The sequence below is a fragment of the Thunnus maccoyii genome, chromosome 18 (genome assembly GCF_910596095.1).
Source record: "Thunnus maccoyii chromosome 18, fThuMac1.1, whole genome shotgun sequence".
In the NCBI taxonomy this organism is placed as follows: domain Eukaryota; kingdom Metazoa; phylum Chordata; class Actinopteri; order Scombriformes; family Scombridae; genus Thunnus; species Thunnus maccoyii.
The window spans coordinates 22,520,188-22,542,624 of NC_056550.1; the positions used below are offsets into that span (position 1 = coordinate 22,520,188).

At 39.6% G+C, this 22,437-nt stretch overlaps 3 protein-coding genes across 4 annotated transcripts; all 3 read left to right on the top strand.

Moving 5' to 3' along the window:
* The first annotated feature begins 579 nt into the window (after positions 1 to 579).
* On the top strand, positions 580 to 7,979 carry nmt1a (N-myristoyltransferase 1a). Of its 2 annotated transcripts, none has more exons than XM_042393891.1 (12): positions 580 to 803; positions 3,134 to 3,233; positions 3,695 to 3,839; positions 3,936 to 4,054; positions 4,286 to 4,377; positions 4,600 to 4,716; positions 4,919 to 5,089; positions 5,195 to 5,303; positions 5,423 to 5,593; positions 5,714 to 5,878; positions 5,982 to 6,119; positions 6,207 to 7,979. In XM_042393891.1, the coding sequence occupies exons 1-12, from the start codon at positions 700 to 702 to the stop codon at positions 6,225 to 6,227; spliced, it is 1,452 nt and encodes a 483-aa protein (XP_042249825.1). In that variant the 5' UTR covers positions 580 to 699; the 3' UTR covers positions 6,228 to 7,979. The 2 variants fall into 2 exon arrangements, with proteins under 2 accessions (XP_042249825.1, XP_042249824.1); XM_042393890.1 differs by having other exon boundaries at positions 588 to 803; positions 3,128 to 3,233.
* Positions 7,980 to 9,333: 1,354 nt separating this feature from the next.
* On the top strand, positions 9,334 to 14,612 carry retsat.2 (retinol saturase, tandem duplicate 2). The gene is made up of 11 exons (XM_042392937.1): positions 9,334 to 9,551; positions 10,582 to 10,764; positions 10,996 to 11,237; positions 11,798 to 11,999; positions 12,099 to 12,296; positions 12,388 to 12,507; positions 12,756 to 12,894; positions 13,114 to 13,223; positions 13,421 to 13,590; positions 13,704 to 13,863; positions 13,956 to 14,612. The coding sequence occupies exons 1-11, from the start codon at positions 9,392 to 9,394 to the stop codon at positions 14,102 to 14,104; spliced, it is 1,833 nt and encodes a 610-aa protein (XP_042248871.1). The 5' UTR covers positions 9,334 to 9,391; the 3' UTR covers positions 14,105 to 14,612.
* A 686-nt stretch (positions 14,613 to 15,298) lies between these two features.
* On the top strand, positions 15,299 to 21,427 carry cdk21 (cyclin-dependent kinase 21). The gene is made up of 8 exons (XM_042392938.1): positions 15,299 to 15,455; positions 15,716 to 15,978; positions 17,560 to 17,692; positions 18,807 to 18,974; positions 19,210 to 19,319; positions 19,469 to 19,519; positions 20,315 to 20,447; positions 20,590 to 21,427. Exons 2-8 carry the CDS (start codon positions 15,749 to 15,751, stop codon positions 20,665 to 20,667), a joined length of 903 nt encoding a protein of 300 aa, XP_042248872.1. The 5' UTR covers positions 15,299 to 15,455; positions 15,716 to 15,748; the 3' UTR covers positions 20,668 to 21,427.
* The last annotated feature ends 1,010 nt before the right edge of the window (positions 21,428 to 22,437 follow it).

A 22,437-nucleotide genomic window follows, 5' to 3' on the forward strand; every position in this document is an offset into this window, starting at 1 on the left:
TACAGTAAAATAGGAGACAACTTGTATCCAGCAGGAAAACTTTAGTAATTAGAAATATTTGCAAATTCATAGATTCTGAAAGGAGTAGATGCCATCTTAAGGATATAAATGAAGTAGTTATTCTTTTATTGTGGAAAAACCATATTAGACACGAATTATTAGTCAAAGTAGAGTATTTTATATAGGCTACATCTAAAAACATGTCTTGGGGATCTTTAAGCTACACAACCCATTTATATGGGTGTCTAATTACTAAGTGGCTCAATATTACATCATAAACATTATGTTATTATTTAAGAAATTAGTCTAGGTTGTAAACTATGCGTATCCACTCCTCACATGTTTACTGTCAAACGCCTTGCTGTTTTAATTTCCCTTTGAGCCAGATGACAGATCACATGGCTTTAATACCCATGTGTGTGAATGTGTATGTGAATATAATAGAGATTAAATCATAAATCTTAACTTTTTTATTATGAGAGTAAGACGTTTACGGCTAAAGATATGTAAAACCAAACTGTCACTTCTACTATAGAGCATGTTGTGCTTATTTTTAACTTCTTGGAAACAAGTCCAGGAACCAAATCAGTCAGACAACAGTGCAGACATCTCCATCCGCGCTCTGAGCCAATAGCATCGAGGGAGGTTTAAAGGCGTCGAGGGCACGCGGTGGGCTCCGTCCTCACTTCCTGGTTGAAGATGGCGGATGAGAATGAGACAGCACCGATGCCGGAGAAAGAAGATGTAGAGGACCACGGACACTGCAGCGACTGTGAAAATGAAGAGCACCACTCTGACGATGGGTAAGAAGGCATGCTTATCGCCACAGCGGTGCAAAATGTGTGACTGTAACATACCGCGCTGCAAAACGTGTGCAAACTAAAAAGCCTCGGCGAAGCAGTCGGGAGAGACAGCCATCGGATGGAATTGTCCCGCCCACTTGCTTTTACCCTATTGGCTAGAAACGGCGTCTGCTTGCCGGTTCTGTGATGTGATTGGCTTAGAGTGCGTTCTGTTCCTAATGTGGGCGGGCCTTCTTTGGCTTCGCTTTCCTTCAAGCCTGCGTTTGCTAGCAAGGCGTTGTAGCGGGGTAGAAAACCAAAGTGCGCTTGAAAGCTAAGCTAATAGTAAAACACAACATTTATTTCCACTTTGATAACTTGCAGAAAAGGCACAATCTTTCTTTTACTAAGTTGACAGTTTGACATATCATCCGCACGCCGCTGCTGGCTGTCTGTAACTGATACAATTTATGGCAACCCCAGTTGACATTTTAGCGAGTTAGCTCGCAAGCTAACATAGCTGTCAAACCCCTATTGTCTGTGAGTGGATCTGGCTTCAGACACAGAAGTCGAATCAAAAGCGAAAGAAATTAAATCTGCATGTCGTGACACATGCAGTTTGTTAATATCTGATAGGGTTTCCCTTGTTATACTGGCTTTTCGAGTCAGCGAGGCTTTCAGTCCACCCCCCACCTTTAATCACAGACATATGAATTATCCTAAAGCAGCCATAGCCCCGAGTTACCGAAAACGGGCTTTGATGAGTATAACAATTTGTTTGCTATCAGCTTCTGTTAATGTTTACCAAGCGGTGACAGACATGAAAGGAGCCCAAGCTTGCACATATCGAGGCGTGTCCTGCTCACAGCAAGTGCGTTTTCTTCTCATTGGAGTAAATGGAGAGATGAGGTGCTGCCTTTCTGGTCTGTGACCCTTTTTAATAGAAACCAGTGTCTACTTGCGACCCCTCATCACCAAGTTAGTGCGGTCATCAGCTGTCAGCTTAGATTGTCTCATTTTTAGAGATCTGGCGTATCCAGTGTGTCACAAGAAAAGGATAAATTCTAGAAAAGTCAGATTAGATAAACCTAATTTTATATATTTTTCCTTGTTTTTCCTTTAATCATCTAGTTACTCCTCAGATTTACTTTGAGACGCATGTTGGGAACCTCTTTCGTAAGGGGAAAGTGATGACCCCGTTTATTAAATGAAGTGAACTAAATGTGAGAGCTTCACTGGTGCTCTTTTTGAGCAACACATGCAATTCCCCCCCTGCACACACACACACACACACACTCAAACAAAGAATAGTTCTGGCTGTTAACTGGACGACTCTGGTGAAGTGGAAGCCTGTGGAACAAACTATTGAATGTTTTGTTGTCCATTGTCCCAGTCACTCACTCACTCGCTGACCCCCTGTACATACATATGTACACAAGCGTTGATACCACACACTCTTCTCTAGGGGTCATGTGATTCACCATCTGTGCTGGTGTTACAAATACAGGCCAGTACTTGGCCTCTCTCCTCTCTTGGACACTAATGAGATTATCCTCTGTAAGTATGCAGTCTCTCCCAAGCCAGGAGATGGGATAGATGGGTGGGGGTGTGTGGCTTCTCAGCTTTGAATTGATCAGAAAAGGGGGTTTCAGGAGTACCTGTGAATGGCAGTTAATACTGTATTCCTCTCTCTTGTCTCAGCATAAACGGCTGACACGGGTGATGTTAAGGGATACATACGATACATGTGTTACTAGTACTTAACTCTACCAAATTTATGTCCTGTGAGTTTCTTCTGACTTTGCGTTGTTTCTGTCTGACAAACTAAAGAGCTTGTTTCTTTGCCTTTTTTCTAAAGCTACACCCTAGACCGTCAAGGTAAACAGTCGTCTGTCAGTGAGAAATCTTTCACAAATTGGATTAACTACACTAGATGAACCTTTTCCAACTTATCATGTGACTTTGTTTCACAGCTGAAGTACTGAATTGTGTGAGGGAAAATGAGTGAGATTAACACTTTTTTGTTTTTTGGACTTCAGTATACAGAAATCATGTATAGTTATGTTAGTAGTACACAGGTGTTCTCTTTTAACCAACCTGGCTGGTATAATGTCTTTTTCTTGGTCATCATGACACATCTTTTTGATTTAGGCTGAAAAGGCAGGTGTATGGGTAGTAATTTAATACAAAAATATATAATACAGCCTTAACAATCCAGGCTATTATGTTTTATAAGCATATCCCAGCCAAAGATTTAAAAAAAACAACAACATTTTGACCAGAACATAGCTTTCCTCTGGGATGGTAGTCTAACTTGGATGCCTTCTATTTCTGTCTTGTGTAAGTGACAGGGGTCTGGGTGACGACACCGGCGCCAAGAAGAAGAAAAAGAAGCAGAAAAAGAAGAAGAAATCTGGTGCCACAGAAGCTGCTCAGGACCCTCTTGCCAAGGCATGAGTTAAATTATTATTTTTTATTATTTAGTAAGGTATATAAAGTTAAACAGTAAATAAAAGTTCAGGTGTGATTTACTGAGGAGTTATAGTTGCTGAAGTTGTATCTACTATAGAGCGCAACTTAAACATGGAAAAACGACAAAGAAATCATGATACAGTTGCTGATGATCATTGAAATTTTTTACTTATGTGTGGCTGTAGTGCACTGAAGAGGGTGTAAATGCACTCTCGTGGACTGCTGCATGTAGAGATTTGCATATTGTCCGCTCACAACTCAGCGCTCGGTTGATTAGACGCTACAGGTGTATGTCATGGTATCAAAGGCTGACACGTCTCTTTTACCCTCACAAATTATACCAGAATGTTTAGATACATTTGAGAAGACACTAGGTAGGATAAAATAATGATGGCGACCCTCTTAACAGTTAAATTAAATCCTGTTTACTCTCCCAACAGGTGAATTCATTGCCAGCTGATAAGCTACAGGAGATCCAAAAGGCCATTGAACTGTTCTCTGTAGGCCAAGGCCCTGCCAAAACCATGGAGGAGGCAACTCGTAGGAGTTACCAGTTCTGGGACACACAGCCTGTGCCCAAGCTAGGTATGATGTTTGACAGGGCCTTCAGTTCATGGTTGAGCTCTCTGTCATGCATCCGAGGTGTGCTTCATAACCAGAAACTGTTTTGTTTTCCTTCAGGGGAAACGGTGACATCACACGGCTCCATCGAACCTGACAAGGACCACATTCGTGAGGAGCCCTACAGCCTCCCACAGGGCTTCAGCTGGGACACCCTCGACTTGGGGAATCCTGCTGTGGTAAGAAAGTGTATAAACTCATAGTAGGGATGCACAGGAGAAATCAATATGTTGGTCAATACTTTCTGGTCTCTGTGGTTTTTACTCAATTTTGGTAATTTTGTCCTGTGTGATTGTTTATAAATGTTTAGATAAACTTGTGTTGTTGAACTATTAATACTGAGAACTACAAAACTTGATTTACTTGTGAAAACATAATGCAATGATTTCTTTCATTCTTTGTTAAACCAGCTCAAGGAGCTTTACACCCTTCTCAATGAGAACTATGTGGAAGATGATGACAACATGTTTCGATTTGACTACTCTCCTGAGTTCCTGCTCTGGTAATTCTCTTCATATTGGATTTTTATCTACTTTCACACCTGAGAATGAACTTTCCTGAGAAGGAAATGCTAAATGCTATAATGTTTTATTCTTACAGCTAGTACAATGCTTTGTGGCATTTTCTTATGAGACACTTGGATTAATGTTTTTATATTAATACAGGTGATGGCAGTAGACTAATTTGTTGCATGACTGACTGACTTGTCTTTTTTTTTTCTCAGGGCCCTGCGGCCCCCCGGCTGGTTGCCCCAGTGGCATTGTGGGGTGAGGGTTAACTCTAACCAGAAGCTGGTAGGCTTCATCAGTGCCATTCCTGCCACCATCCAAATCTATGACATGTAAGTGAACACACACTTTTTCAAAGTAAATCACATGCTACATGAAATCAGACATCTCTTTTTACTGATAGTCTTATAATGTATACTTAAATTTCAATTAATTCAGTACTATAATATAAATGCTTGTTTATTCACTGTCATTATTCTGATGAGAGTTGGTTGCAGACTTGCTCAGAAAAGTGTTTTTTCTTGTGTTTTTTAGAGAAAAGAAAATGGTTGAGATCAATTTCCTCTGCGTCCACAAGAAGCTTCGTTCCAAACGAGTCGCTCCAGTTCTGATCAGAGAGATCACCAGACGGGTCAACCTGCAGGGCATCTTTCAGGCTGTTTACACCGCTGGAGTGGTACTGCCCAAACCCGTGGGCACGTGCAGGTGGGTCTGACAGAAAACAGCCTGTTTTATACACATCCTTCTTTTTTTTTTTCTTCTTGTTTTACAATATAAGAGAATCCCAACAAACCCATTTTTTATGCGCAGGTACTGGCATCGCTCTTTAAACCCGCGCAAACTAATCGAGGTGAAGTTCTCCCACCTGAGCAGGAACATGACTATGCAGCGCACCATGAAGTTGTACCGTCTGCCTGAGGTTGGTGAAAACATGCAAATTTTACTCTCAATCAGTGATGAATTAAATCCTTTTTGTAAATACTACATCGCTCCACCATAACTATATTTTCCTCCTCCTCCCCGTCCTCTTTCCTCCAGGCCCCGAAGACTTCGGGTCTGCGGCCGATGACCAAGAAGGACGTGCCGGTGGTGCATCGCCTCCTCCGTGAGTACCTGAGCCAGTTCAACCTGGTGCCTGTCATGAACCAGGAAGAGGTATCACACTGGCTGCTGCCCCGGGAGAATATTATCGACACTTACCTGGTGGAGGTAAATAAACACCACGTATCACATTGTCTTCACTTAAAATACTTCTGTTTTAAAACCATCCCTCCAGTGTGTCGTACACCGAGAGGCTTTTTCTAAAAGTGTTTGTTGTTCCCTTAACAGAACGATGGCAAGGTGACTGATTTCCTGAGTTTCTACACACTGCCCTCTACCATTATGAACCACCCTGTGCACCGCAGTCTAAAAGCAGCGTACTCCTTCTACAACGTGCACACCACCACCCCCCTGCTTGACCTGATGTCTGATGCCCTCATCCTGGCCAAATCGGTGCGTTCCCTTTTGATCCATGGCATCTGTGTTCTTTTTAATGCTGCTTACCTGCAGGGAACTAATGAGGTTTTTTTTCTTTTTCTTCTCATCTTTTATACAGAAAGGGTTTGACGTCTTCAATGCACTGGATCTAATGGAAAACAAGACTTTCTTGGAGAAGCTTAAGTTCGGCATCGGTGATGGGAATCTTCAGTATTATCTGTACAATTGGAAGTGTCCCAGCATGGGGTCAGAAAAGGTACATCTGGAACACATAATGGCGGTATCAAAGCTCAAAGGTTTTCCAAAAACACTTGTCTAACACCTCCGACTTTTTCTTTCTCAGGTTGGGTTAGTGCTGCAGTGACATCCCTACATGCCATAAGCAAGTGTCACCAACAGGCCAGGAGACCGCACCATCGCACTGACCACCCGACAGATGGAGTGATGACTTCCTGCTTCAGGAAAGGAAACCCACCGCCCATTTTTACTTTTTGACCTTTTGAACTTTGACCTGCACTACCGCTGCCAGGCGGGGAGGCGGAGAGAGTCTCGGTGCTCTCCCTCCTCCCTCGATCACATGGACCTTAAGCCATTGTAGTTACCATCCCCAACAACTGTATTACATCTGAAAAGCTGTCTTGATTGTACCAAACACGCATACACACTGACAAACAGTTTTGCACAGATTACTGTATACCAAACACTCGCTGTTGGCATACCAACGAAACGTACAATACGTGTAAATAATATCAGACATAACTTCAAATTATGCCGTAACACATACAGACTAGAACCTACTGTTTTATTTTATTCCTAAATGTTGGAAGTGCTTTTTGCAATTAAAATCTGTCATCCTTAAGTTTTAGAGATAAAAAAAAAAATTCAAAATGATCAAAAAATATTTAAAGAGGAAAAGGCTCAAAAAGATGAGGTAATAAATACCAAAAGTGGACACCAGATAAGGGCTTCTGATTTTTCTTCTCATGCTTGACCCTGTGTCTTTTTTAAATTTTTTCTCATCAAACCCTCTGTTCTACCAGTCATTAATGGTGTTGATTCAACACTGCTTTACGGAAGATGTATATGCTGGAGTTGGCATTCATGTTCTGGAGCTCTTCTCATCTGTATTAACTTTTATGACTCCTCCTCTCCAGCTTTACTGCATTAAAAGAAGAAGCCCTGTTCAGAGGAAAATGAAACACAGACTGACAATAACGGACCAGCTCTGTTTTAAGAACATAATCTGAATCATTTTGGACGAGGCTGGACTGCCGCCGCACCGAGGTTGAAGGCGTTCTGGCGCGGGGGGGGGGTTTATTCGACACGTTTATCAGCAGGGATCAGATTTATTATGACACCTCTCGAGTTAACTGTGTCCCAGTTGCAATGTCCACTCTTGCGGACTCTCAGACTTTTGACTTTGGTGTTATCAATTAAGTCTGTGAGGGAATTGGAAAGTTCTTGAGTGCTTTGACCTTTTTTTTTTTTTTTTTTTTTTTTTTTTTTCTTGAGACTTTCATTTATCTGCAATTACGCAGAGGGAATCACACAGGAAGTCTTAAATAGTCATTAAAAATTAAGATAAAACACAAAATACAAGTTTACATGCACATAGCAAGCACTGTGTCAGGCTCTCTGCTGTATCGATGGTTTGGTTTTGTCTCATTTGAAATATGATTACTAATAGTATGCTTCAAACATGCAGTTTTACTAACGTGTATGAAACGTGAGCTTTGCAGGTAACATTTCACAAAGTGCTGTCCTCTTCCTCATACAGTATTCAGAGCGTTACGCAAATCATGCAGGTGTCTTCGGTTTAAAGTCTGTGAAAGTTCAGGGTGGATGTTGGAGCTGGGCCTGTGAGTTGCAGTCTGGACAGCTGTGGGTGGGTGGTGATGATGACTGGGGGGTGGGGTGGGGGGGGAGGGGATGCCCCACTTTAAAGTGTTTCTTATGTAAAATGTTGATTGTGCTTGCAAACAGATGTAAAAGAATTAATGGGTCTCATGGTGTTATGATGCAGGGAAAGAATGTGAAGATGCAGGTGATTTTTTTTTTTTCTTTGTTTTTGTTTTTTGTTTTTTGAGCAAAAAATAAAATCTAGAAGTTGCTGTGAGGTTTTTTTTTGCATGTTTTCTGTCAATTGAAGGGGGGAGGGGGGGTTCATGTCGAAGGTTGTGTTTACACAGAATATCCTGAATCTGAACTTCAAATCAAGGCACCACTGTGCTGAACTGCAGTATAAAATTGACAGAAAAAAATCTCCACTTACCAGCTTTTTCCTGCAACTTTAAAGTGCATCTAAGTGTAAAGAGTTTGTTTAGGAGAGCAGTGTAAAAAGCTAATAAGTGGGCCTTCAGTTAAGTTGTTTTTTTGTTTTTTTTGTGAAACTACTGTCCAAAGTCAGGATGAATTTTCATGCTAAACTGCTGAAACTGTTTTCTAATGGCATATGTAAAGCGATACCTTGTGCTTTTGGTTCAGCTGACACCGCTTGCAGTTTTTGTTAATATGCAGTGAAGCACAAATCATCAGAGGTGTTTGAAAGGCAGATAACATGCAGGATTCTTAATCAGATGCATTAAATTCCAACAATCTAGATCAGATGCATAGTTTAAAGATGCAAATACACAACAAACAAGTGCTGTTTGTTGGTTTTGTATACTTCTACTACTACCTTTATTAGTAGTAATCTTGTTTTTTAAATTGATCTATTTAAAAAAAAAATCTAAAATCCATCGATAGATAAATACTTTATTGATCCCAAAGAGAAGTTAAAATGCCACTGCAGCCACCCAACATGAATCAAAATACAAAAATAATGAGGTAAAAAGGTAAAAGAAACAAATTCAATTAAAAGCTAAAAATTTATCTATACAGCACTTTTCCTAACAAGGTTACAAGGTGCTTCACATCTGTAATCAAGATTAAAACAGTTCAGGACTTGATTAAATAAAGGCTATTAAACGTATAGAAAAATACATATTAAAAAGAATAATATTAAAAAGAGTGAAATAAACAAATAAAGAAAACGTTAGACATGTAAGATTTGTAAAAATGTAACTGGGGTTGTTTAAGAAAAATAAGGAACATAAGGCTTTGATTTTAAAAGAGGCTTTTAGAGTTGATTAAAAGATTATTCTGAAGGCCTCACTTATTAATAATCTTAATAATCGTCAGTAATCGTCGTATTATTAATTGCTAATGTTAGATTTATGGTTGTTATGTAATTGTTTACTCTTTACAATGGACAGTGAGGTCAAACAGACCTTTTGTTTTCCGTTATGAAACACAGCAGGGGCGTGATTTTCGTCTCTTTTCTTTTTTTTTTCCAAGAAGATGCGTCGCTCTCACACTGAACTTGACGCTGATTGGTCGAAATCTCTTGACGCGTCCTAAAGAAAGTCTCTAATTGGCTGATATCATTAACTGTCAGTTATGCTGGGCGGTATTTTATAGGGGCCCTAACGCGGAAGTGAAAGCACACTGAACGGAGCAGTTGACATTAGGTCGATACACACAGTAACCATGTGGATTAGTGTGGCGATTATTTGTGTGGCTTTGGTCATATTTATATTGAAATATGTCTTCGGCAGCTCCGGGCCCAATCCGTTTGAGACGGACACCCGTGAACCGCTGAAAAAAATGGTTCACGACATGAAAGAGAAGAAAAAAGTGCTGAAACAAGGTGAGTGAAAGTGAAATGACCGAGGTCGTAATTTATGTTTAATTTCATTTCTTAAGTCGCAAAAGCTGAATTTAAAGCCATGCAAATTATATCGTGTGCAGTTTTCTTACTTACACGTGGGTTTTCCCTTCAGTTTCAGTTTTAGATTAACTGTTAAGATAATGTGGAGAATGGAATGACAGTATTCTAGTTTCACTGTGAGTATAGCTGCAGAGGAATGACTGGTTGTGTGCAGAAATACTGCATAACCTTTACTGGAAATCGTTGGAGACTTTTCTGTGATTTTTAACCGAACTGAAATATAAAATGTCTTGTTTGAAGCAAATCTTAAAAGTAAGAGGTTATAGCTCTAAATAAATGACTGTCTTAACAGATTTATTTTAAAGCTGAAAAAAGTGTTAGATTAATAGATTAATAAAAGTAATCAATTGACAGAAAATTAATCACTAACAATTTTTATAATTGCTTAATTGTTTACATAGTTTCATAAAGCAAAAATGTGAAGTGTTTTATGTCACTGTAAATATAAAATTGTGAGGGACATTTTTCACAATTTTCTGACATTTTTATCGATTCACGCAAAACAAAAAATCAAAAACATAATTTGACAGATTGATTTTAATATGAAAATAATTGTCAGAGGCAGCCCTAAATTAGTTCATACACTTCTTCATCCAAACCTGTCATTACAACAAATTAAATTAAAACTATGTGGTTGCAGAAAATGCAGTTCTTTAGTAAAGTTAACTAAAAATGCAAAAAAGGATTCTTATTGATTCTTTTGACTAATTTTTCTTAAATATCAAAGGTGACAAAAGCTTATCAGAAGCTCCCAGAGCTCACACTTATGTCCTCTAATTTGTGGATGACCAACAGTCTAAAAACCCAAATTTATTCAATTAACAGTCACATTTAAAAGGAGAAAAGCAGCAAATTTTCACATTTTAGAAGCTAGAACCAACTGGAATCAACTGAAAGATTTATTGCTGTTGTGCCAAACATGCAATATGTTTTGTTGTCTCTTCCTCAGGTTTTCTGGAAAGTAAAGTACCTGAAAACCTGGATGCCATCATCATCGGCAGTGGGATTGGTGGGCTTGGACTTGCGGTGCTTCTGGCCAAAGTTGGAAAGAAAGTCCTGGTTCTGGAGCAGCATGATCGGGCCGGAGGATGCTGCCACACCTTCACTGAGAAGGGCTTTGAGTTTGATGTTGGTGAGAAGATTGGTTTTCGTTTCTTTTCTGTATTTTTCAATTAATAAAATGCTATGAAGGCTTCATTTCATGACCACACTGTACCTAACACAAGAGTTTGGGCAAGTAGAAATGATGCAAATATGTCTGTATGAGATGGGAATATTTCCACATCAAAGCAAAAAAAAGTCTTGGTCTAACATAAAACCCTGTTGTATCCTTCTTGATGTTTTGTCTCCTTTCCTCCCTCAGGAATCCACTACATCGGCGACCTGTTGGAGCACAAGCCGTTCCGCTGCATGCTGGACCAGATGACCAATGGACAGCTGCAGTGGGAGCCTCTGGAAAATCCGTTTGACCAGGTTGTACTGGGACCGCCAGAAAACCGCCGTCAGTACCCCATCTACAGCGGCAGGAACCGTTTCCCCGATGAGCTGAAGAAGTGCTTCCCTGGAGAGGAGAAGGCCATTGATGAGTACATGAAGCTGGTCAAGGTAAGATCATTTCTCACTACAGACTATGATCCAGTGCTTTAAAAAGTGTCAAGTCAAAATATGATCTGTAGCTTCAATACATAGACTTGTATTAGCATTTAAAAAACCTATATTGTATCTCACAAGTTACTGGAAGAAGTTTAGGGTAAGTGATTATCTGGCCACTTTATTTTCTTCTGTTGACCTTTACCTTCATTTTAATCTGCAAATGCCTTTTCTCTCAGTGAACTGTTGGTTCAGAGCTGCACTTTAGCACAAGCGTGGCTTCATTAAGCATATTTCTGTTGTTGCTGTCACTGGTATTTCTCAAAGGCTCAAGGGTTATTAAGTCAAAGGTTAGAGTAACTGGCGAGGCCTCTTTAAAAGTTTAGATATTGCATCATTTTACCCAGACTGAGTTGTGATATATTTTTGCTTTGGCACACAGATGACAGAATTTCATTTTCTTTATCTGTTTGGAGTCAATTTAGTGCAACTGAAACCATACTTCATTATTATGGAATCATTACACACAAGTCTTTGATTACACAGTTTGTGTGTGTTGCATGTTTTGTCTTCAGAAAGCCGGACGAGGCATTTGGCTCCTCGCTGTGCTGAAGCTCTGCCCCGTCCCCTTGGCTAAGTTCCTGGTCTACACCGGCTTAGTCAAACATCTGTCTTTCTTCTTCAAAATTGCCCCTCGCAGCCTGACAGAAGTGGTCAATGAACTAACAGAGAACAAGGACCTCAGGGCTGTCTTCACCTACATCTTTGGCACCTACGGTAGGTCATATCAGGCTGCAGTTCCGTTGGTATAATCAGCCTCGCCGTTATCTCTTGACTAAGCTGCTCATAGTTCTCGTTTCCCTCTCTGATCTGCAGGTAACATGCCAAAAGACTCCAGTTTTGCCATGCACAGTTTGCTGGTCACTCACTACCTGAATGGGGCCTGGTACCCTAAAGGCGGAGCCAGTGAAATTGCCTACCACATGATCCCCATTATCGAGAAGGCGGGGGGTGCTGTTCTAGTTCGCGCCCCTGTCAACCGTATCTTGTTCAATGACGCCAAGGAAGCTTATGGTGAGTGTGATTTCCTCTAATACACAGTCACACCACGCAGCTCTGGCAGACATGACGATTCACTGCTTTTGTTTGTTTTTTATGGTTTCAGGTGTGAGTGTTATGAAAGGTCAAGAGGAAATACACATCCGTGCCCCTATGGTCATCTCTAACGCTGGCATCTTCAACACCTACCAGAAGCTGCTGCCCACAGAACTCCAGGCCATGCCAGGTTAGGAAGGAATTATTGGTGCAACTAATGACTACTTATCAATTAAATGCTAAGTCTATAATATTAAAATATAGTAGAAAAGTTCCCATCATAATTTCCAAAAAGCCAAAGTGGCCGCTTTATATGGCTTTTGTTGTCTTACACTATACATGCCTATACTTACACTATGAAGTTAGTTTTCATGTAGCTTTTTATCAGTGAGCTGTTAGTAAAGTTGTACCGTATGATGTGACTCTCTCGCCTCGCAGCTATCCAGAAGCAGCTGAACTTGATGAAGAACGGTGAAGGTGGCCTGAGTATCTTCCTGGGCCTGGATGGAACAAAGGAGGAACTGGGCCTGAAAGCTGACAACTACTGGATCTTTACCGAGAACAATTTTGATGAGCTGTATGTTGTCTTGTATCTGTTGACTGATAAAGTTACATAGAAATTGCTGTTTAGCTTATAAGGTCAGTTTTTATCTGTTTTTGTGCCAACATGCAGGGTTAGGGTTACTATTTTGCTCATGAAAGCTGAGATTTTGGTTAACTAAAGACCGTATTCCATCTGTTTCAGCTGTTTTGTATGTCTGAAAATTCACCAAAATTACCTGTGTTTCTTTTGTAGAGTGGAAAATTATATAAATGGAAAGAGGGAAGAGTCTGCTAAAAGTGTGCCTCTCCTGTTCGTCGCTTCTCCATCAGCTAAGGATTCAACCTGGCAGGAAAGATCACCAGGTACTCACACATCAGATACAGCACAACAGTATCTCCTCCCTTTGTTCTTATGGTGAAGCTCATTTCATGCATGAGTTTCGTTGTAAATTGCCGTATAGAAAGTCAACGCTACTGACTCCAGACCAAAGTGTCCTGTTTTTTTGTGGGTTTTTGTCGTTCAGCTCCAATGGTCTCCTTATTTTTTTTCCTAACCGTAGGCAAGTCCACCTTGAGTCTGGTCAGTTTTGCCAAGTACGAGTGGTTCGAGGATTGGAAGGATGGCAAAGTGACAAACAGAGGGCCTGACTACAAAGAGCTGAAACAGATTTTCATTGACTCTATTGTGGATGTGGTCATGGATGTTTTCCCCAAGATCACCAGAGACAAGGTGAAGTTTCTTAATCTGCTGTCTAACATGGCCAATAAACGTGGTCAGTAACTCCTTGGCCATATTTTAGAAACTCGATAGTTCTAACTTTTTAGGTGTCTCTGTTTGTGTAGATTGAGTACATCGACGCTGGAACCCCCATCACAAACACGCACTACATCGGAGCCCCCAAAGGTGAGATCTATGGAGCGGATCACGGCATCGCCCGGTTCAGCCCTGAACTCAACGCTACAGTGAGACCTCAGACTCCGTTGAAGAACCTCTACCTGACAGGTCAGTCCATCTGGAGATCGCCTAAATTTCTAGACCAGACTTAAAAGTATTCCCTGCATTCAGTACATTTTGTTTTTTTTATCGTGTTGCAGGTCAGGATGTGTTTGTATGCGGCTTCGCTGGCGCCCTGGCCGGAGCCCTCACCTGCGGCTCGGTCATTCTCAACCGCAACCTCCATCTGGATGCCATCGCCTTGGCGAAGAAAATGAGATTTGTTAACAGCAAATTGAAAGGGGAGTAGATGCATGCATACAGTAATATGCAATAATATTTAAAACACTGCGTTAGGAGGCTTTAAGTGGCTCAGCACAAAGAGCGCCTTGTGGTGGTTTAATGCACACATCTCATCTAAAAAAATTTAAAAATGCCAAAGTGGAAAGATTAATTTTACACACCAACACTGTCTCTATTTTGAAATATGCATACCTACACTAATTCATGTTTGCCTACTTGAGGTTTGGTGAAATAGGGGTAACATAAGATGTGGGATGTTACATGTCTGAGTAATGAGGCTGCTGAGGTTTAAGTAGTCAACCTGTACTTATCCAAACTAACGTGACCTCAACTGTTGATGTAAATGCTTTTGTAAAAATTCACATTCACCATGTGTGCCATTTTATCCCAAACATCTAAGTCTGTGCCTAATTATGCTATGTGTTTGGTTTACTGATAATGTAGTAACAGGTTTTAAAGGCTGCTTCCTTTTTATATTAAAACATACGAACAAAAAATTGGTTGCTGTTTGGTCTCTGGTTTACCATGTTGGTTTTACCACAATATTTGCTCATTATCTACCTGCATCAGTTGACATCTACCTAGCCTATTCTCTTTAGAGCTGTACAATCAATGGAAATATAATCGAAATCACAATATGTGTCCACAAATCATATTCTCCAGAAGTAAGAGAACATGCTTGTTTGGTGCATGCCCCAGCAAAAATCACATCATCGTCATTTTTATATATTTTTCATTGAAAATGAAATGCAAAAATGACCATTCCCAGTAAAACTGTGACCCATATCGCAACATCTGTCAACATAATCGCAATATGTTTGGTCTTTTTGCAAATTGCTCAGCCCTAATTCTCTTCAACTACCTGAATGTCTGCAACACTTCTGCAACTCAAGTGAGATAAAGCATGTTGACAGGATAGTAACAACCACCAATATAAACAATCATCTATTTGTTTATCCTTTAAATCTCAATATTATTAAATAGAATCACTTTGCTAGTAATAACTGTCATGTAAACGCAAATTGAACTTACCAGTCGTAAACATTTACTTTTTGGTTCAGGTAAATGCTGGGAAACCACATACTTTCTTATTATTTGTTTATTTGTTTATTTATATCGGTTATGTGCACTGACCTCATTGCACCTGAACGCAGCATGTGTTTGACAGTGACACTGACAGCAGCGGGAACACGTGTACAAGGAGTGGGCTTACCAAAAATGTACATTTGGAGCTTTCTGATTAGTTGGCGAATAAAAGGGGTGTGATTTTCTCATAATTTTCTTGATGCTACAGTTAATGCTACGACATTTCCACGCAGCCAACGGCATGGAGGCAAAAATGCGGTCAGCAGTCTGAGGTAAAGTTAAAAAAAAAACACCACAAACTGTAGCAAGATGTAAGATAAACACTTATTAATTGCATCAAAACAATCTTATTACAGGTGGTTTGTGGCTTTACTCTGTAACAGGTGATAATTACCGGCTAGCTAACCTAAAAACCCAACTTATTTAGGGAAACCTTGTTAGCTAGCTCCCTCTCTGACCTAAAGTGATGGCGGCTGGTAAATAGCACTTATCTAACTGTTGTCAACCTAAAAATGGACATTTCTCTGAGAAGCTCAGGTTAATTTATCCTGAATTTTGGAGGACCATGGATGACAGCACTAAACCTCTGTGCTACGAGCTCCTGGCTGAAGTAGGAGAAGGCTCTTATGGTAAAGTGTATAAAGCCAGAGAGGTCGGGGAGAAACAGCGTCTCCTGGCGGTGAAGAAATTCAACATCCGCGGAGACACGTCAGAGACCGGGATCCCTGCCTTCATGATCCGCGAGGTGGCGCTGCTGCGTAAGATGAAGTACTTCAACCATCCCAACATTATCAAGTTAGTTTGTGTCTTATATGTTCTACATATACATCAAAATTTAACAGAGATGCGTTGAAAAAATACCTGGTGAAACACAGTCAACTGTTTTACCCACATACACACATACTGAGATCTAGAGCTACAACAATTAGTCAATTAATCAATTAGTTCCCAACTATTAAATTGATCTCCATCTATTTTCATAATCCTTATATCATTTTGAGTCATTTTTTAGGGCAAAAAAGTAGCTTCAGCTTATCAAATTTGAATGTTTTCTGGTTTCTTTAGTCTTCTAGGATAGTAAACTTGAATATCTCTGGTTTGTGGACTGTTGGTCAGGACAAAACAAGACATTTAAGGATGTCAGCTTTGGGAAATAGTGAGCCACATTTTTCACCATTTTCTGACATGTTATGGATCAAACAACTAATCGATTAATTGAAAAAAATAATCATTAGTTGCAGCCCCACTGGGAACATTGTGAGGTAAACCATGTTTGTAATACGGTGTGTTCTTTTTGGTTATACCCTTATTTGTTGCTGTTAAGTCAATTTTTATTTATGCAGCCCAATATCACAAATTGCAGATTTACCCTCAGGGGGCTTTAAAATCTGCACAGCAATAAAACATCCTCAGAAAAACGCCCCCTAAAAAACCTTTGACAGGGAAAAAATGGAAGAAACCTCAGGAAGAGCAACAGAGGAAGGGATCCCTCCTCCAGGACAGACAGACATGCAATAGATTATGCGTGCACAGAATAGACCAACATAGCAAAATTACAGTATGGAAAAACAGGAGGACAAATTATAGATACATTGATATGAAGAATACAATCATGAGGAAAGTCCAGGTGACACCAGACAGATAAACGATGTAGAGCTGCAACGAAAATGTAAGCAAAGATGCCAAATATTAGCTGGTTCCAGCTTCTCAAATGTGATGATTTAATGCTTTTCTTTGTCATGCCTGATAGTAATCTGAATATTTTTGGACTCTGGACTGTTGATCAGGCAAAACAAGAAATTTGAAGACATCACAGTGAGCTCTACATAACTATAACAGGCTATTTTACAGTTTTCTGACATTTTAGACAAAATGATTAATCAATAATGAAAATAGTGGTTAGTTACAGCCCCAAAATGATGTATCAGCTCATGTCATCTTAGAAAAGACGTATTGTCCTATTGGCAGCAGATACTACAGTCAAAAAATATGACTTTATATTGGAAACCCAGTGGGTTAACACTTCTGTGGCAAGGATGCATGGTGCAAAAACCATGAGACCATTCTACCTTGGCAGTTTTATTGTTATAATTGTATAATTATCTCTTATTATACTGTATATAATTATTATATAATTATTCTCTGCAGATTTCAGTGAGATCCTAGTTGGGTTTTTGATTTGTGGGGGCGGGGGTGGTCGATGGGTGTCGTTATGGGGGCAGTTATTTCTCTACTTCTCTATTTCTGTATATTTTCTGTCGTTTTTTGGTTTTAGGAATTATTGCATAAGTAAAACAGTCACAAAAATAACAGGGTTGTACACATTTGTTTGTTAGCGCATGTGTTTTCTTATCCCATGCTGATTGAACTATCCAGGCTGTTGGATGCATCTGCCGTACCGGTGGGCCAGAGTTTAGACCTCACTCTGGTGTTGGAATACATTGACCAGGATCTGTCTACCTACCTCTCTAAGGTTCCTGCTTCTGGACTGAACCAGGACTGTATTAAGGTGTGAACACATCACTTGATTTATGTTAGCATAACATCATGTATTGTATGTATTTGAGTCGTCACAAAGCTCTGAAATAAACTCTACTACAGCTCACACCAACCATTAAATGTATACAGTCATACAAGAAATACAAGGATTTAATTTACCAGTGTTCTTTTTAAAATTTGTTTTGTGTTTCTTCTGTTTGACTTAGTAGCAAGGTGATGCAGGTTTAAAATGGACACCTTGACACCCTGTTTGGGCTTTAAATTTTCATCTGGGATTACTGGTTAGTCAGATTGTGTTCACTGTGGAGCATCAGTAATAATCCTCCATTGATGTTTGTTTACCTAGATTATTCTAATCTGGGTAAACATGGACCATATATAGACCATAAATCTAAGTGAACATCCATATTTCTCTGCTCCTTATTTACCACAAAGTTAGTTAAAATATATTTTAAATTACATACAACAGCCGTAAATGTTTAACCGTAGCAAAGTTGGACTAACCGTCAGCTGCATCAACACATAACACAGAAACCAAATCTTTCATTTTTACACTTATGGAAAACAACTCCCTGACAGAAAGCAGGAAACTGTGAGTCTGCCACTGCACAAGCAGTAATTACTTCTCAGCATGATTGGCTCTTGTTCTTGGAAGGATGCAACCTACAAAGATGCTCAGCAACAAGTTGCTAGGCCAACATTAGCCTAAATATATCCATACATCTATTTTGCTATCGTAATGAACGCAAGCGACAGTAACAACCTTTATATTATTTTAAAAAATCTCCTAGCACAGCTACAGCAACAAGAATAAACTGCCCGGCAACAGCTTTTATATGGATTTTTCTGATGAAAACCTGATTGTAAACATCTGGTAAATAACACTGTGGTTATGTAATGTTTAATGACTTTAGTGATGAAAATCCCCTGAACGCATTGTTGAACAAGGGACTATACACAATATATTTTTTTAGACACAGAGAACAACACAGACTACTTCATTTTTCAGCACCTTTTCACCTGGTCAACACATTATTCAGTTTGGAAATGCAGACGCTGAAGGAAACAGTGTCTGGATTTGGACAGAATAGTAAGTGCTGCCGTGCTGCTCTCTGTCTGTGCAGGATGTGATGCTGCAGTTGCTGCGGGGATTGGACTTCTTGCACACAAACATGGTGCTGCATCGTGACCTAAAACCAGAAAACATCTTGGTCAGCAGCCACGGTGAAATCAAGATCGCAGACTTCGGTCTGGCACGCATCTACACCTTTAATATCGCTCTCACTCCGGGTGTAAGTGAGGCCACTCATGCTCATGCTTCAAATTATAACACAATTGTAAACTATTTGGTACACTATTTTCCTCTTGAGCCTCTGTGGAGCCTGTTTTTTTCCCCCTATATTTGGCACAGTTTTCTGGCTGTTCTGATGGCCTGAGGTGAAAAATGTTCTTTTGCCACTCCGTCCAACCTCTGCCTGTGTGTCTTTATTTTGTACATTTTCTCTTCATATGTCTCTCTTTTTGCAGGTGGTGACGCTGTGGTATCGAGCTCCGGAGGTGCTGCTGAACTCGGTTTACATGTCCTCAGTGGACATGTGGAGTGCTGGCTGCATCTTCGCTGAGCTCTTCCTTTTGAGGTAAGGATAGCTGAGTATGTGTCTGGCCCCCTAGCTAGAGGAGATGTGTGACACTGGAGCGTGAATAATGAAAATATTCTACACAGTCGTCAAAGTCGAGATATAGCTGTCATATCACATTGGTTGTGCCCTGTTCTTGTATTCCACAGGCCACTGTTTCAGGGATACACAGAGGTACAGCAGCTGCAAAAAATCTTTGAGTGAGTATTTTTTTTCTTTCTGTGTATCTGTAATTGAGATAAATATCTGCCTGTTTACTGCAATTTGCTTAAATTATAAAATCAGACAGGGATTATAGGTCTGGCAACTTCTGAATTCAATAGTTGCTCAACAGCCATGGAAACTGAGATATCAAATACTCCAATTTAATGCAATTTAAAGATGATTTACAAGACACATCTTTTCCCTTAACAAGTAAATATGAACATTAAAAAGAATCTTGAAACTTAAAGCCTTCATATCACTGTTTGAAAACGCCTGGCAGTTGACCAGCAGGTTACTTTACCTATTTGATGTCAGATTAGCTTTTATGTTTTGGCCTTGGTGGGTTATCAGTATTATTATAAACTTTTATTTAATCAGGTAGCTTCAGTGAGATAAAGATCTCTTTTGCAAGAGAGACCTGAGGACAGCAGGAGACATAGAACAGAGATAAGACAAACACAAACATCAGAAGCAATCACAAAAGTCACCTTTATAAAGGTCAAAAGATTAAATTAATCCAATGAGATGATCCTTTCAAGTTTAAATGTCCTTTGATATACTGAAATGGTGTTTATATAGTGGAAAGAGCTGGACGTCAGTTCTTTACTCGAGGGGTATCAAGAGTTAAACAGTCCTGGTCTGGTCAACAGCAGTTTTGAGTCTGAGAAGAGATGTGATAAACTGAAGCCGCTTCACTCACAAACATGTATAAATAAAAATGGTAGTGTTCTACTTTTTCATACAGTACACATAGTTGTTGCTGCGGCTCAGCATTGCTTCATGTTCGTCAGGGTTATTGGTTTGCCCAGTGACGAGGAGTGGCCCAAAGACAGCCCCGTCTCCTACTCAGTCAACTGGGGACCCAAAGGCCCCTGCACCAAGCTGCTGCCCAACCTGGGCCCAGATGAGAACGACCTACTATCTGTGAGCAGATTTTATACCGTAGATGATTAATTGCTTTTTTTTCAAATAGATTAAATTAAATGGATTACAGTAGCAGTACTCAGTAGTTTAACAAAACTCTCCAACAGATAATTCATAAAGTGCAACGTTTTCTTACCTGCAGCAATGTTTGGCATTCAGACCGAGCAATCGCATCTCAGCCGCAAAAGCCCTGGCTCATCCTTTCTTCATGAAGCGCTGAGGATGTCAGTCGAATGACGAGCGGAGAGGGGAGAAAAGAAAAAAAAACTGGTCGGAGCATCCACAATCTGCAGTCAGCCTTACTAACAAGTCGTGTGCCGTAAAGTGAATCGTACGCTTTGTTGAGAGCATTTGAAAAGCTTTTAACGTCAGTTCATCAGCATCATGAGAGACTGTGGTCAGGTTTGAGGGAATACAACTTTTATACCGATAAAAAGTACATCATACCTGACTTGTAGGACATGACTCTTATGGCACAAAGATCTTTAGCTTTAGGTGAGAGTGTATGTTTTGATAAAATGTCTAAATATGTATTTGGTTTGCAATGGAACAGTTTTATTTACTTAGTTGTATTAATTTCTAAATTTAACCTGCCTTTATAAAAACTGTATTCTTTGATTTAGATTTTCGCTATCACAAAAATATGGTGTTGCCAATCCTACTTTGTTGTTGTTTAGTGTTACTATTGAAGATATGGATGCTGTTTGGCTGTAAACTGCTGACAACACTTATTATGAGCACCTTACAGTTGATGAGTTGGTTTATGTTGTTTAACCAGGACCTTTCTGTTCTATACATCTGAGGAGATGCACTGCTTTCTTTTTGTTATTTTTGTGAAGATATTTATGGTGTAATCGCTGGATTATGTTACACCTGTATTTATGTTTGTATTTACACAGATTGTGCAAGATATTTTTCTACCAATGCATGAGTTTCACTGTTCATTCAAGAAGCATTTCTATAAATAATTGTCTCTCAAATGTCTCTGCCATCAGTAACACTTTTCCTCAATGATTCATTTATGAAATATTTGCTGTTTTTGGCTCGATGACTGAAAACCAGTAAGTTTGAAGAGAGACATCTGCTGTTTACTTCTGTTTAATGTTTTCTGGTGTTGTGTTTGTGTGAACTGAGCCCTTAATAGAGCTCCTTTTCCTTGTAATATCACAGTCTGAACAGACGATGGCAGTGCTGAGATATTTCTCACACGGAGAGGGGAGGACCAGTTGGATAAAAGTTCCTCACCTTGTAAATGTCTCAGGACCCTCAAATTTAACTTCAGTCAACTGGAACAGAGAGATAATTTGATTACTTCCCACTTAAAGGGCCAGTTCACCCAAATTACAAAAACATTTTCCACACATCTTTAGAGGTGTAGACAGTTTTAAGGTATGTCAGTGTGAGATGTGAGATATGGGAAATGTTGAATCTGAGATGGATTATGATACAGAATAACAGGTTTAAAATCCCTCTTAAAATGAATTTATCAAAAATAATTTTGTTAATATTAATGCACCGTTTAAAGACAGAATTATTAATTGCAGTTTTTTATTGTCCTTAATTTTCCTTTTTTTTAAATGCATAATTTAAATGAATATTTACTCTAATGGCACATGCCTGTATAACTTTAAAAGGTGCCCCACTGCACAGCTGCTTCATTATATGGCCAGAAACCAACCAGTTCTCCCAGCCTGCCAATTAGTTTGTGACACTTTGACTTTATTTAAGAATATGCACCATGTAAAAACAATATAAACTAAAATAATTAAAGTCCTAAAAGTAGATTTTAACACAGGACCCCTCTGCAAGACAGGGGCCACAAGATTGAATGAAAATGCAGGACCCTCCTTTGTGAATATTGTACATTAATGGTGCAAAATCCCAGGGAAATTAGCAAATTATTATATTGCCAAAAAAACAAAACAAATGTCATACAGGGGACTGGGGTTTAGGGGCTTTTCTGAGGCATTATCCTCGCCTCCTGTGATCG